Source organism: Sorex fumeus, unplaced genomic scaffold (genome assembly GCF_029834395.1).
Source record: "Sorex fumeus unplaced genomic scaffold, SorFum_2.1 ptg000063l, whole genome shotgun sequence".
In the NCBI taxonomy this organism is placed as follows: Eukaryota; Metazoa; Chordata; class Mammalia; order Eulipotyphla; family Soricidae; genus Sorex; species Sorex fumeus.
The window spans coordinates 72928096-72942333 of NW_026606120.1; the positions used below are offsets into that span (position 1 = coordinate 72928096).

Sequence of the window (14238 nt, forward strand, 5' to 3'; positions counted from 1 at the left end):
GGTGGGGACCCCTGTTCGGGGCACTGCCGCCGACAGCCGTGGGCACTGGAGAAGAGCCTGAGCATGGAGCAAAGCTGTCACAAGTGTCACAGTGCCACCTGCACCAGGTGAGCTCCAGTTCCCGCACAGGGCAGGGGGCACTTACCCCGTGTTTCACTGTCTTGGCTGCATGAGCGGCTTTCTTCTTCGCGTCGTATGGTGTGAGGATGTCAATGATGGCCATGAAGTAGACCTCCTTCTTGGGGGCCCCTGCGGGGAAGAGGGGAGAAGAGGTGACAGGGTGAAGAGCAGAAGGCCGCAGGTGCAGCACGGCAAGAGGAGCTCCCCAAGAAGCTGCCACGGCGCTGAGCTCACTTGTTCCTCGCCGCCACCAGGGCAGACGTGATGGTATCTGGGAGGGTTCCTCCATTCCACAACCCAGAGCAGACCCTGCCCGGACACAGATTGTGTGTTTTATGTTGCCGGGGATCTGACACATTCACAGTGAGGGCACGATGGCTAAGCCCTTCCCTGGCTGCAGGACCGGCCTGCCAGTGAGGGTGGTCACTAGTGCTAACCCATGTTGGAGCCCAGCACAGCTTGAGGCCCAAATTAGCAATTACTGAGGCAGACGTCAGGGACCAGCTGGACAAGGCCTGCAGTGGGGAAGACGGGCCCAAGTTCCTGCTTACTTTCGTGGCTTTTCATGGCGTAGACGTCGACAGAAGGGTCAAATTCCCCAGGCCCAAAGAAGCGGGGGAAGCTGAGGAGGTTGCCTGGGCTGTCGGGAGGAGTGCCGTAGGAGCAGAGCAGGTTCCCGCCCACGCCGTCGTTCTCGCTCTCCTCCTCCTCCGCCCGCTCCTCCACCTCCATCTCCTCCTGCTCGGCCCGGTCCACGTCGTGGATGCCCACCAGCAGGCTGTAGTCCATGATCTTCAGCTGCGCCAGGAACTAGGGGGGACGCAAGGAAGAGGTCACACGGGACAGCCCAGTGGCCTCTGCAGAGGGGAGAAAAGGCAGAAGGTTCACCTCCATCCTCCAGTTCTGAAGGATAGTCAAGGCCTCAGGGCTCTGCCCCCAGCTGCTCCCCTGGGACCAAAGGCAGTAGGAGAAAGATGCACCCCCCAACCCCTAGCCAGAGGGAGAGTGAGCCCACACGGTCTGGCCTGGGGGCCACCCCTGTCCTCGAAGGGCACAGTGCCACCCACTGTGGGAACTAAATGCAGCTCAGCAGGCAGGGACTGGCAGTGGTAACTGTCACTGTTTTACTATGAAATACCACTCAGGAGAGAAAAGCTCAGGCTGCGGAGTGTGAAGCATGGGTAGGGCCCCTCAGCGTTGCAGCGGGGTAGGTGGAGGTGTTAAGGGGCAGGGGAAGACGTACTTCCAGTTAAGGATCACCAAGTCCAACAAGCTCTGCAATCTGGATTTGGCGCAATCAGGATAAACGCAGAGAGACAGACCGGCGCACAGCACCGCACTGAGCTAGCAGGGGGCAGCAGCCCGGCAGGCAGGTCTGGGGGATACCTGCATGCAGTCCAGCCAGGCGTGTGCCTGCACCGGCCCTAGAAAGTGCATGACCCCTGGCAAGCAGCTCAACCAGCAAGCGTGGGCCGGGCTCAAATGGCAGAGCACACCAGCCTTTCCTGCGCCAGTCCTGATTGTGATCCCTGCACAGCTGGCTGTGACCGTGAGGGGCCCTGACCCCAAAAAGCAAGAGCGCTGCCAGCATTGCTCTCTCTGCATTGAATGAGGGGAGCGGCGAGGCGGCTCTTCTGTCCACTGTGGTCGACTGCCAGCCAGCAGCTCCCTCTGCCCCACTTCAATCTCTCACCCGCAGAGCGACAGGCAGAATGGGGTCGGGGTCTTTGAGTCTGACTCCACCAGGTGGCAGGTAACAGCGTGGGAATGACCCAGGACGGGAATTTCCAGTCCACATTCCAGCTTAGCCAGTCTGGAGGGAGGCATGTCCCAGTCCTGGTTCTGAGTCAGGCGGTAGCCAGTGGCAGGGCAAGGCCGTAGCCCGGGGACTGTCTGGACGGCCGCTGTGATGAGGAGCCGCAGAGGATCGGAGTAGCCCTTGACACTGGCCCAGAAAACAACACAAGAGCAGGCGGCAGGGCACCTCCTGGGCATAGTAATGGGCAGCACCCCCACAGGGCCCACCCTGCGGGCCTATCTCCCAGCCCCCTCCCTCGCCACGTTTAAGTGGGGGGCTCACACACAGTTGGGCTGCTGCTTGCCAGTGTTGCCGTCCTCACCGAGTGTCATAGCCAGTCCCTGGGCATGACATTTTTGTAGGGGGACAAGAGGGAGGGTCCACGCTCAACAGTGCCCAGGGGCTATCCATGGCAGTCTGCTCCTGCAAGAGCTGGGCAGGCCAAACCCAAGGCGCTATCATTCCCTTTGAGCCATTTCCCTGGTCAACACGGGCCCTGAAGGAAGAACAGGGGCTAGAGTCCTCCCCCTTTACCCACCTGCGAAGTGATGAAATCGCAGGCAAGCGAACACAAATGAATGGGACTCTTAGATGCGGGGTAGGGTGAGGAGAAGGCTAGGCCAACCCAGACATCGGGAGACACAGGCGGAAGAAAACACTGACATGGCAGGGGTGAGGCGGGAAAGCCAAGGCCGGAGAGGCACATGCAGCAGCACCCAGCTCACGTGCATTACTGCACCCCGAGATTTGGCCAGATTCAGGGTGTGCCTGGGTTTATGGCTGGAGTTAGCACTTGAGCCACCTGAGGAAGGCAGACAGCCTTCCCTTGTCCAGTCAGTTAAGGGATAAAGGAAAAAAGCCGGGGCTGACCCAGGAGCCCTGCCCGCCCGGACAGCAGCTGTGTCCTGCTGTCAGTAGTGGAAGGAAACATCCGCTCGCTTGCCAGCTGCAGGTCTTGGAACTTCTGGGCATCCATGATCACGTGGGCCAACTCCCTGACCATCCAACTGTCTTCTACCTACAGCCGAGTTCATTTCTCTGGGCAGTCTTCTAACATGTCAAGTGACCACCAACGGAGAGACATAAAGGAAATGTGGAAGATACTGACAATGGAATTTTAGGAAGTCTTAAAAAGGAAGGAAATCCCTAACCGGACTACAACTCGGAGCCTCAATGACATGATGGTCCTGAAAAGGGGCCAGAGATCAAGGACAACTGTCCTTGGCCCCAAAACTAAAGAACAGTCTGTCCTCAGTTTAGCCTTTTGTTCAGGTTTGCAGAAAGACTGAGCGTGCTCAGTGGACCAGTCTAAGGGTGGGTTTCATTGTTGATTCTGACCCCATTCCTAAACTGTGCCTCCCTGCTCCCGTTTTCTATAGAGCCCCTTCTGGCCAGCAGCAGAGGGTCTGAGCCCTTTAGTCTATTGGCTTGTCGCCAGTCTCAGCCCCCATCCTGGCTCAGAGCCCTCTGGAGGCAGTAAAGAAGCCCCTGATGGTTTGGGTCACTTAGGTGAGTGCCAGGAGGAGTCAGTGCCACTCAAAGAACCTGGAGCCAAAGGACCCAGGGCCGGAATGTGGCAAAGCGGCAGGGCACACGCCCGGCAGGCATTAAACCTGTGTTTGATTTCAGACAATGCCAGAAGAAAAGAGAAAAAGAAAAGCAACTATCCAGAGAGTGGGCTGGCCACCACCAGGCCATCCCGAGGCTTCGGGATTTCTTTGTTGCCTCGTGCTTTCTTCCACGTACTTGTTCCTTCGTGTTTTCATTCACGACCGTGCACCATGCTCTGGGAGTGACAGGGCGGCGGAAGGGCCCACTGGGAAGGGGAGATGGAACTCATGGGAAAGGTGAGACAGGGGCGGTGAAGTGAAGGCTGCTTTACAGTGTGAATGGGCTTAATGCCACTGAGCTGGACCCTTCAGACTAGTGACAATGATAAATATTACATTAATTTTACTACAATAAAAAAAAGTGTTTGTTTTTTTTTAAAGGGTTATAGGGCTTGGTTTTCATAAGCAGGTTCCAATTTCTTTTTTTTTATTATTTTTATTGTTTTTGGGTTCAGAGCCACCAGCTGTGCTTAGCTTACTCCTGGCTGTGGTCAGGAATTGCTCCTGGCAAACGGGGGGACATTATATGGGGTGCCGAGGATCAAACCCAGATGGGCCACATGCAAGGCAAATGAATGACATGTTGTACCATCTCTCTGGTCCCAGACAATACTATTTAGAACCTGCTCTTGAAGAATTATTTATTATTATTTATTATTTATTATTATTATTTATGCTCTTTATTGGGGGGGGGGGCAACATCAAAAAACGCCCAAGGTTTACTCCTGGCTCTGCACTCAGGGATCAAATCCTGGAGGGGCTTGGGGAACCATATGGGTGCCTGATGGGATGAAACTAGGGTTGACCGTATACCCTGGAGGAATTTCAACCCAGGAAGCTCCATTCCCAACAAAAGGCTGCAGGGTCACTGGAGACTCACCAGGAGAAGGAACTGGGTAGATCTTCAGAGCTATTTCCTGGCCCTCTACTTGCCAGGCTGTTTCCCCCTCCCCACCCCGTACCCCACCACCATCAGGCCCACAGAAAGGAAAGTGCTAGAAGGGATGAGCAAAGAGCTGAGAGGAAGAACCTTCCCAAGTGTGTTACAGAGATGCCCTATTGCACACTGTGCTCTGGCATGTTCACCTGCTCTCATGTTACATGTACAGTTAACTTTCTCTGGCCTCTTCTGAAGCAGTAAATCCACGGTCTCTAAAGCTTAAAAAGATGCCTCCTGCCTGGAGACGGGGGGGTGGGTCTCTGGTGCTCAACCCAGCGGAAAATGAGGGTAAGTACCTCAACATCCCGTTTCAGTTTTTCCAGGAAGTTCTTTTTACTCTCCTCTCCCACATGCAGTTTCTGCCCTTCGTTGAGGAAGTCGTTGTCTTTGAATGTCGGCAAGTCCTTGGCCTGGGAGGACAATAGCACACTCAGGCTGGGGTGCTCTGCTGAGGGCGGCGCGATGGGGAGGGGAAGGTGAGCCAGCCAGACCGAAGCAAGTGCTCCCGGGGAACCACTCAGGGATCAGGCTCCCCTGAGCAGGTAACTGCCAGGCCCTTGGGAAGCCGGCAAGGGCCAACAAGCAGCCGAGGACAGGCAGGTGCTGTGTGGCCCAGAGCACCGCACACTGACACTGTGCTGGGGACAATGGGGCTTGGGTGACAGTGGGGAAGGAGGAGGAGGGTGGCTAACAGAAGGGGCTCTGGACACCAGGTATCCCGTCACTGGGCCAGGCAGGTCCCAGCATACCTTCTCCTTGTCGCTGGCTTCTCGGGCAACCGTGGACCCCTGAAAGGATAAAAGCCATGAGGAAGAGCCCTCAGTGTCAACACCTGCAGCACTCTGGAGCAATGTGCTCCCTCGGTGGGGGGGGGGGGGGGCAAGATGCAGGTCAAAGGGTACAAAAGGGCTGAGACTCTGCCTTCAGGGCACCTTCTGCTCCCGGAAAGCCCGACAATGGGCAGCAGTCAAGGACACTGAGGAGGAGAAGGGCCATTCTGAGCCCATGGGCAGCATGGGGGCAGGGCCCGGGTGAGGGGGATGCAGAGGGCCAGGCCTGCTGTCTGGACCTGAGCTGAGATCAGAGGGGACTGAGGAGGGAGAGGGAGAGGTGGGGGAAAGGTCAGGAAGAGGAGCCAGGGCTGCAAGGGAGAAGATCCGAGGAGCGGGAAGAGCACGCTCCATGACGTCAGAACGGCCTGTTGGCACACACCCTCGTGTTCTGGCCCACAGGATTGGGCCTGTGACTGGAACAGTGCCCAGGCGTGTCCCACTCATCGAAGCCTTTCATGCCATGAAGACACCACGCCTCCAGCAGGCCTGGGGAGAGGTAGCCCCAACACTGGGCAGCTCAGGGCCTTTACCTTGAGGTCATACTTGCGGTGGACGGTGAGCCGGTGGCTGAACACGTTCCTGGTGACCACCATGTAGGTCTCCACGCCATCCACGGTCAGGCGGTACATGCCCAGGAACTGCGGCAAGAGCGTGCTGCCGTGGCACTCGACGATGAACTGACCAAGGAGAGGGAGAGCCGGATCGCCGACTGAGTAACACTCCTGGATTCTACCCAGGCACCAGATACCCTCCAGGGGCTTCTGTGAACATGTGAGGGTTTCGCAGGCAACAGCCCCCCCCCGCCCCCAACTGGCATGGCCAAAGGAGAGGCTGCAGCAGGCAAGCGCACCTGGTTTCCAGTTACAGGGATCAGTCTCATCACGAGAAAATCCCTGCCCTCAGCCCTGCAATGCTCTACCAGTCCAAGGGCCTGCCCTGGCCATTCAGGCCCACAGCACAGCTCTGCCAGGCCCCGGGCTCGCCAGCGGCCACCACAGTCCCGTTTCTCAGGACATGGGTGAGTGGAGCTGTGTAACACAGCAGCTGTGCTGAGCACACGAGCCCTTTCAGGAGGGATGAAACAGGTGCCCGTGTGAGCCCTCCCAGCCGAAACACGCAGCAGCCCCCTCACTCTCCTCGCCTCACAGAAGCTGGGTCCAGGGAGGGCCACAGTCCGGCTGACCGGGGGCACCAGGCAGGACCCATTTCCCAGGAAGTTCCACCAGGCCGGGACTCACCGTACCTGGTGGTATTTCTTTAAGATGTTGTGCATCTCGGCCACATCCTCGCTGGACACAGTCTTGATGACAAAGCGCCGGTCATAGGTGGTGAGGAAGCGCGTGCCACACCGGCCCTGGCTGTCGCTGTTGATTGGGGCACTGCGTGTCACCGAATTCTGACAGACAAGACAAAAGCAGGCTGTCCTGGGAGGGAGAACAAGAGCTCTGGCTCCCCGCATCCCCGTGTGCTCTCCATAGGCCGCAACCCCAAGACTGAGGGGTGTCCTGACCTGCTCCTTTTCATGGCAGCCCAGAGCCCCCCAGTAGTCCTCCCTAAAATCCATCTGTCCCCGCCCCCACCCCAGCACGGGAGGCTGCAGGGCACGCATCCCGTCATTCTGATCCTCAAACATGGCCGGAGATGAGCTCTAGCTCTTTATGTATCTATTAATTGGGGACCTCCCAAAGAGTGCTCAGGGGCCAGGCAGTGCTCAGCCAAGTGGGCCTGGGGCTCATGAGGGCCAAGAATGCAAGAGTCCCTGCAGTGCCGAGGACCACCAGGCCACACCAGTGGTGCTCAGGACCCGCCAGGGTCTTTCCCAGCTATTCTCAGAGGACCAGGATCCTCTATGAGCCACTCATTCCCTAACTCTGAGCTCTCAGGGGTGAGGCTGAGTCTAGCAGCTGGGCAGGACAGGCTGAGTGCTTGGCAGGGACCGGCCCACACTGCCCTGCAGAACCTTCTGGGCCATTTTGTGACAAGGTCCTGGGGAGTTTCTCTGATTCTGCCCTTGCTCCCCCACAAGGCCCCATTCCCATTAGGATGGGGAGCAGTTGGGGCCACTGTCAGGGGCGAGACAGAGCAAGGTGACGGAGGACACCCCACGGACTCATATTCCAAGCCCTTCCCTGGCTCTTTCCAAATGCCTCTGGGAGACACTGAGAGAGTAGGGAGCACTACCTTTATGGGGGAAGCTGGAGTGGTGAGGGGTGAGAACTAAGAAAGTACTCCTAGACAGGGTGTCTCAGCTAGAGGTGCCGAGCAGGCTGCTTGCTGACGGGGCTTGCTCCCAGCCTCCCGGGGGCAAGCCCAGTGCACAGGAGGGTCACCCCCCGCCTCACTTCCCTTTTTGCGAGTCCAAGCCGAACCCCGAACATCTTCCCGAGCCCCAGCCACCCGGACCCTCTTTCAGTCCTGAGCCCAGCCAGGGCGGACGCTGGGAGGATGCGCCTGGACACCCTGGGAGGAGGGGTGGGAGGGGCTGAGGGCTGCCAGAACACCCAGGCTGCGAGCCCGCCTTCAGCTTCAGGGCCTGGCATCTCCTCGGGGCCCCTGACACTCCCCTCCCTGCGTGCAGGAGGGAGATGGGAAGGAGCCCGCTTGGCTCTCCTGGAACTACCCAGAAAAGGCCTGGTACAGGAGTTTCAAAGAGCTGGGCGTTTCACTAACTGTACGCTCTTTTCGTCCCCACAGTTGTGTGCGCAAAAATCATCATCTGTTTTTCTTACTGCTGTAACATGAGGGGGCAAGTGCCGCCCGCTGGCCCCCAGAGTCTGCCAAGGGAAGGAGAGCCAGGGAAGGTGCCAGGTGGGAAAGGCACAGAAACCGCCAACTCTGTGTCAGAACTATAACGTCCCTTGATGGGGACTGATTCCACCCCATAGACCCTCTCATCCCCTCAAGGGGGCCGTGTCCAGCCACGCCTCTCCACCGCCCCCAGGAGCCGGTGCGCATACCTGGAGACACTACCCTTGAAGTCTTCCTTTGCTAATCTGTCTTATCTGCTTTTACAGGCTTCCTCTCTCGCTGGCCACAACTCTCGCTCTCTTAAGCCAAACTACGAAGGAGCAGGGATCTTCGGCCTAGACTGGGGATGTCAGGCTAGCATGAAGCAGCTCCCGCCGTCCCGAGCCGCCCCCTGCTCCCCCTCCCAAGGAGGGGTGAGTCCACGGCAGCCTGGGCAGCCCACGGCTGGCCTCAGCCCTCAGGAGCACGGGCGACGTGGCAGGAAGACTCGGCAGGAGGGAGATGTTTCCTTTCTCTGCTTGTCCTGGGGCTCCCTGCCCCCCCCCAATCCCTCCAATTCTGCAGAGGCCTCGTACCTGGTAATCCTGATCATCAATCCCAAACCTCTCCCGGAGGTTTCTGAACACCATGGGGCAGTACTCCTTAAACTTAAAGCGGCTGGGGAGATTCTCCCTAGGGAAAAGCAGAGACACATCTTTGTGAACTTCTCCTTGCTCGGCTGACTTCTTCACTGGCACCTCTCAGGTGTGGCCACACAAATCTGCATTGCTCCCAACAGCGGGGCCTGGCCCCAGGAATCCTGGAGGCGAGTCTGGAAATGTGCATTGTGAACAAACACGCCAGGTAATCTGACCGCGGCAAAGTTCAGAAACCTTAGAACCCCCGGGTGAGGAAGAGAGCTCAAAGGACTGAGTGCGCGCTTCATCGGCAGGAGGCCCGGGTTCCATCCCCTGCACCAAGCCAGGATTAGTTTGATGAATCTAACTGCATCCGAAGAATCTGGCTAGTTTTCTCAGTGTGTTTCATCTCCCCGGTGCGGAGTGAGCCTGCCTAGTGGTCCCACTCCCAGCCTCATGTCTGCTGCGTGAGAGGCTGTACGTGAGCCCCCAAGTGAGCCAGTGGCCATCAGAATGAGCCCCCCTGAGGTGAGCTGTAGGCGGAGTGGGGCCTCCTGAGGTGAATGGCCGACAGAGTAGGCCCTCAGTGAGGCCAGTGGCCACCAGACTCTTCTCCTCCGGGTATGTTACTATCAAAACGCCCAGGAGGAGGTTCTGAGCAGGAAATGATAAACCTTGGCTGGTAGTGGGAGGGAAAAGGGTGGCGCAGGCGGAAGAGGCCCCAGGAACTGAGGTCCCATCCTTCCTGGAGTCAGGTCTGTTTGAGGCTGACACCCATCCCCACCCTTCCCATCCTCATCATGCCCAGACTCCCAGGAGAAAGTAGCTCTCTGGCAGTCAGGCCCTCTACAATGACCCTCGTGGTTCCCAGTACGGGAGCATTCTAGTCAGGTGCCTCTGGACCCTACAGACTGACAGTCTTCAAGTAAGAAAAAAAAATCACCATCACTTCTGAAGCAGGGCCTGTGCTCACATACCCCCATTCCTCTTGTAAACAAGGCTGAGGTCTAACAACTATATATAAACGGTGGTTGAAAAAACACAAAAGAGGAGAGACATAAGAAAATAAAACTGGATGTTCTGCTCTATGACAATGCAATGGAACTTCACAAAAGGCCACGGGCCCTGAAATGGGCAGGAGCACAAGACCCACTTCCACAGCCCTGACCCCTGGGACAGGCTGAAAGGTAGGAAGTGACTTCTGAAAGGATGAGGCTGGTTGCCAAGGAAACCAACCAGGATGAGAGGGTTTGAGGACAAGCCCCTCGCTGATGCCCATAGGAAGCTGCCTACCAACCCGCCAAGGACCCAGGGCTGCCAGGCTGAGACACTCTCATGTGTGGAAGGGCCCACGCCCAGAAGGGCAGCTCCACACCCTTCCACACCCTCATCCCTTGCATCGCTTCACTGGGCTAATCCTGAGTGGAGGCCTTTGGTAGTAAGCTCATGATTTCAGAAGTGAACTATCTCTGCAAATTCTGGAGCAAATGAATCAAACCTGGGGGTTGTGGGTGCAGGGGCTCGATGAAACCTGGACTTATGACTGCCCTGTGGGGAGGGAGAGGACCAGGGACCGAGTTTCAGCCCCAGGCGGTGTGCGCTGACCAAATAGAAGGGCAGAGCGCCGGCTGGTGTGGATGGCCTGTTGTGTGGGAAACCCATACAGCACGCACAGACAAGTCCAGCGAGCATGGGCTAGAAGGGAAACCCAGGCAGCTTTCCCTCGTCTATATGGCCGGTTAGCAAGCAGCAGCTAGGAAGACAACTTTCTGTTTGTTTGTTTATTTGGGGTTTTGGGCAATACCCAGTGGTGCTCAGAGGATCATATGTAAGATAAGAACTGGATCCAGGTTGGCTGCATGCAAGGCAAGCACCCTACCTGCTTTATTGTCTCTCTGACACCAAGAACAAACGACTTATAGAATAAGATGCTGTTATCACTTACTATGGCAGAGAGAGGTCACTAACAGACATTTTCTTTTTTTTTTTTCACTTTTGGGGTCACACCTGACAATGCTTAGGGGTCACTCCTGGCTCTGCACTCAGGTATCATAGCCAGCTATGGGACCACCTAGGATACCGGGGATCGAACCCAGGTCAGCCACGTACAAGGCAAACACCCTCCCCACTGTACCATCGCTCCGGCCCACTAACGGACATTTTCAAATCAAACTTCTCCAGGTTAACAGTCTGGGAATGGTGGGTGACAGAGCCCAGATGGTGAGGTGGTGAAGACTGGGAGACAATGGAGAGTGGAACCAGGATGTGGGTGAAAAAAGGGAAGAGAATGTGAACAGTAAATAATCCCGGGGCACCCCACTGCGGGGTGAAAAAGTCAAGCCTCCCATGGCTTCACAGCGTGGCAGGCTATGCCAGGTGGAAGGGACAGCTGTGCCAACCAAGTCCGAGAACCTGCAGACACCAGTGCCAACCACAGAAGCAGAACCAAAAAGGGGAAGAGCTGCCCGGGACAGTGCCCTCAAAGCACCATGCTCAGCCTGCTCACACCAGTTGGACAGAGACTGGCTGTCTCCCAGGCCGGGAACACGCCCGGCAGCTTCTTATTTAGACTAAGATCAAGGTAGAGCCACTGCTGTCAGAAGGCCTTTCGCTGGACGCTGCTGCTCCCTCCGGGCAGTTCTCTTCTACCCAAACCAGCCTGGCCGAGCCCAGACCCCCGGGGAGAGCGGTGGCGGGCAGACCCAGGAGCAAGGGAGACACTGCAGGTGTTCCCTGCCAGGCTTTCAGCTCCATGAGTCAAGGCATCCCTGTCACAGCCCACCAGCTGCTGGAGGGTTCCGAGCTCCCCGCCACGATGGGAAGGACAGGGACTCACTCATGGGGCAGCTTACTTGTTGAAGAGATGATTGTCCACCTTGATCTTGCTGTATGCTTTGAAGTCATCCGGCATCAACATGACTGGGACGGGGACATTGCTCAGTTCGTTGATCTGCAAAGCAAGGGAGCACAGGAGTGTGAGCCTCTTGCCAGAGCAAGGCACTGACCATGTGAACACTGGAAACAAGCCCTGGGATTCGTCCTGGTCTCTGCACTCTCTCCGCTCTTCAGACACGTTCCCAGGCTCATCCCTTCCTACAGGACCCAGCTCCAAAGGCACTTCCCCCACAAGGGGGCCCAATCTAGACCATAAGTCTTTCCTTCCGGTTTGTGGAATTCCTGAAGCACTGTTTGTTTGCACCTTTCTGCCACCTCTCAGATCCACCAGCTCTCATCTCTCATAGTGTACATCATTAGTGTCTACAAACCTTCCAAGCCGGCTCTACTGAAAGCAAGGCAAGAACATATTTCCTTTCTAAGCAAATAGCATCTAGCTCAGCAGTTTGCAACTTTTTCCACAGGCATGGTGTCAGTTGAAAACCACTGCTCAACTCTGGCACCAGAATTTGCATATGGCAGACACGAAATAGTCTTTGTCAAATGCGGGCAGGAGCAATAGTAGGTACAGTGGGAGGGCACTGCCTTGCATGCAGCAGACCTGAGTTCAATCTCTGGCACCCCCATAAGGTCCCCTGAGCCTGCCAGGAGTAAAGGAGTAACCCTTAAGCATCACCAGATGTCCGCCCACCAAAAAAAAAAAAAGGTAACTGAGACACTGAATACATGTCACTCAACCTATACAGGGGTTAACAGCCCTCTGAATCTCTTCCTCCAAACTGGGGTTCACTCAAGGAATGTGCTTGAGGAAGAAAATCAGCCGGGTGTGAGTGTGTGGGAATGGAATTTCTCTCCAAAGCAAAGCACTGCATTTAAACTGAGATGCAGACATCTGGCCACTGGCTGCATCTTCTTCTCCTGACTACACCAGGGCCAGTTTTCCAGATCTATGTCGTGACTTAGCCTGCCCTGCGGGAGATAGGGCAGGGTGCCTCTACACCACTACCAGCCTCTCACTCCATCCTTCACTGCAGGAAGCACAGGCTGAGTAGGGCCCTGGCATCCCACTGGAACCCGCCTGTGAGGATGCATTGCGCCTTTTCTCATCCCCAGCTTAGCCAATTAGTGGTCTAATTAGCCACAGATCTCCTCTCCCAACACAGCAATCTGACATTTGACCCTCAACCCAGCTGCCACTAATGCATTCAGGATTTACAGAGGAAACCTTAGTCCTGACTTAATGGATGGGGGGTGGGGGGGAGACAAACTTTCATTGCAAATCCTATTATCTCAATGAGGCCCCATGAGGCAGGGAGGGAATAACCCAGAGTCATTAGGACTCCTCCAGGAGCACAAATGGGGGGAAACGGCTTTTAATTTGCTGCCCCTTTTATGTCCCAAACCTTTTTTTAAGAAATGTCAGAAGATAGGCGAGTTTCAAGTTAATGCAGTAAACCAGACCGAGGGACCACATCTTTCTACAGATGGTGAAAAACCCAATTTACTCATGGGGCAATTAAGGATGGCATGAAATATACATATACACAGAGGCAGCGGTAGTGTTACAAGCGGGCAATGGGGCAGGAACTATTGGCCAGAACGCTTGGCACAGACAGAGTGGTGTATGCGCATGGTTGCACTTACAGAAAATTCTAGAACAGGAATCCACTGTGAAAGAAATCCAGTAAGATGCTGCCTGTAAAGACCGGGAAGGGCTGGTTCTACAAAGACAGGCACGACTTACCCGTGACTCCAGGTGGCGATAATATGGTATACACATACATCTGCTAAACCTACTCAAACTATATGCCTAAAAACTCATAGCATCCTGATCTGCGGTGTGCACCACTGGCTAACTGGTCACTTGCACACAAGCCACACCAGTTCCCACTCCAGAGAGCACTCCCAAGAGAACCTGATTGTTCAACGCTCACCTACCGGAAACCATTCCACTTCCTTGTTTTTCTGCCAACAGAAACAATGCACTGGAGCCATTCCACTTCCTTTTTCCTAGGCATAATAAGCCTGACTCTGAGAGTCAAGGAAGCGCATAGCTGACAGCTCTTATGCAATTCTGCCTTCTCTAACTTGAACTTCCATGCTAGGAAGAACATGCCCCTGGAACAGAGCCTGGTTTTTACCCAAACATTACAGAATTTGCTGTTTTTAAAAATAAGAGCCATCCTCCGAGGTGCTGCGGTGGGATGGGAGTGGGGGCTGAGATTTGGTACCAGGGGTGGAATTCGGGGCTTTCTACATGCTAGGCATCTGCTCCGGCACTCGAGCCCATCACCCAGGACTATGGTATCTGCAAAGGATTCTCAGCTCATCTAAAATCCAGACTCAAAGCCACAGCGTGATAATGGAAGACCTTGAAAAAGCATAACACTTGTGTGAGCTGGGTCAGTCAGCCAGGATGGATTACTCTACCAACTCATTGATTATCTGCGGAAGTCAAGATCAGCACTTTCTGAATGGGTGTGAGTTGGTGAGTCTCTGATTCACACTTCATCCTGGTCTGGACTCCCTATCCACCAACCGCAAGATCTCTAGCAGAGAATACACTGGTGAACGCTCCAAGCACCTGAACTGCAGGCAGACAGCCCCTGGGCGCCACGTGGCTGATTCACGCTAGGGATTAGCTGTACTATATTCTTTTTGTTGTTGTGCTATTCCC

General features: G+C 55.7%; 2 protein-coding genes across 2 annotated transcripts in view; one reads left to right on the forward strand and one right to left on the reverse strand.

Annotated features, from left to right (window-relative positions):
• The window catches only part of PSMB3 (proteasome 20S subunit beta 3), a 61205-nt gene that overhangs the window by 14715 nt on the left and 32252 nt on the right, over nucleotides 1–14238 (forward strand). The window lies entirely within an intron of this gene.
• The window catches only part of PIP4K2B (phosphatidylinositol-5-phosphate 4-kinase type 2 beta), a 28695-nt gene that overhangs the window by 2343 nt on the left and 12114 nt on the right, over nucleotides 1–14238 (reverse strand). Inside the window, exons 2-9 of the mRNA XM_056128036.1 lie at nucleotides 11519–11616; nucleotides 8625–8721; nucleotides 6545–6697; nucleotides 5832–5978; nucleotides 5218–5256; nucleotides 4765–4878; nucleotides 672–930; nucleotides 146–249 (exon numbers count right to left, since the gene is read on the reverse strand). Of these exons, the coding sequence (XP_055984011.1) occupies nucleotides 146–249; nucleotides 672–930; nucleotides 4765–4878; nucleotides 5218–5256; nucleotides 5832–5978; nucleotides 6545–6697; nucleotides 8625–8721; nucleotides 11519–11616 (1011 nt within the window). The remainder of the gene's footprint in view (nucleotides 1–145; nucleotides 250–671; nucleotides 931–4764; nucleotides 4879–5217; nucleotides 5257–5831; nucleotides 5979–6544; nucleotides 6698–8624; nucleotides 8722–11518; nucleotides 11617–14238) is intronic.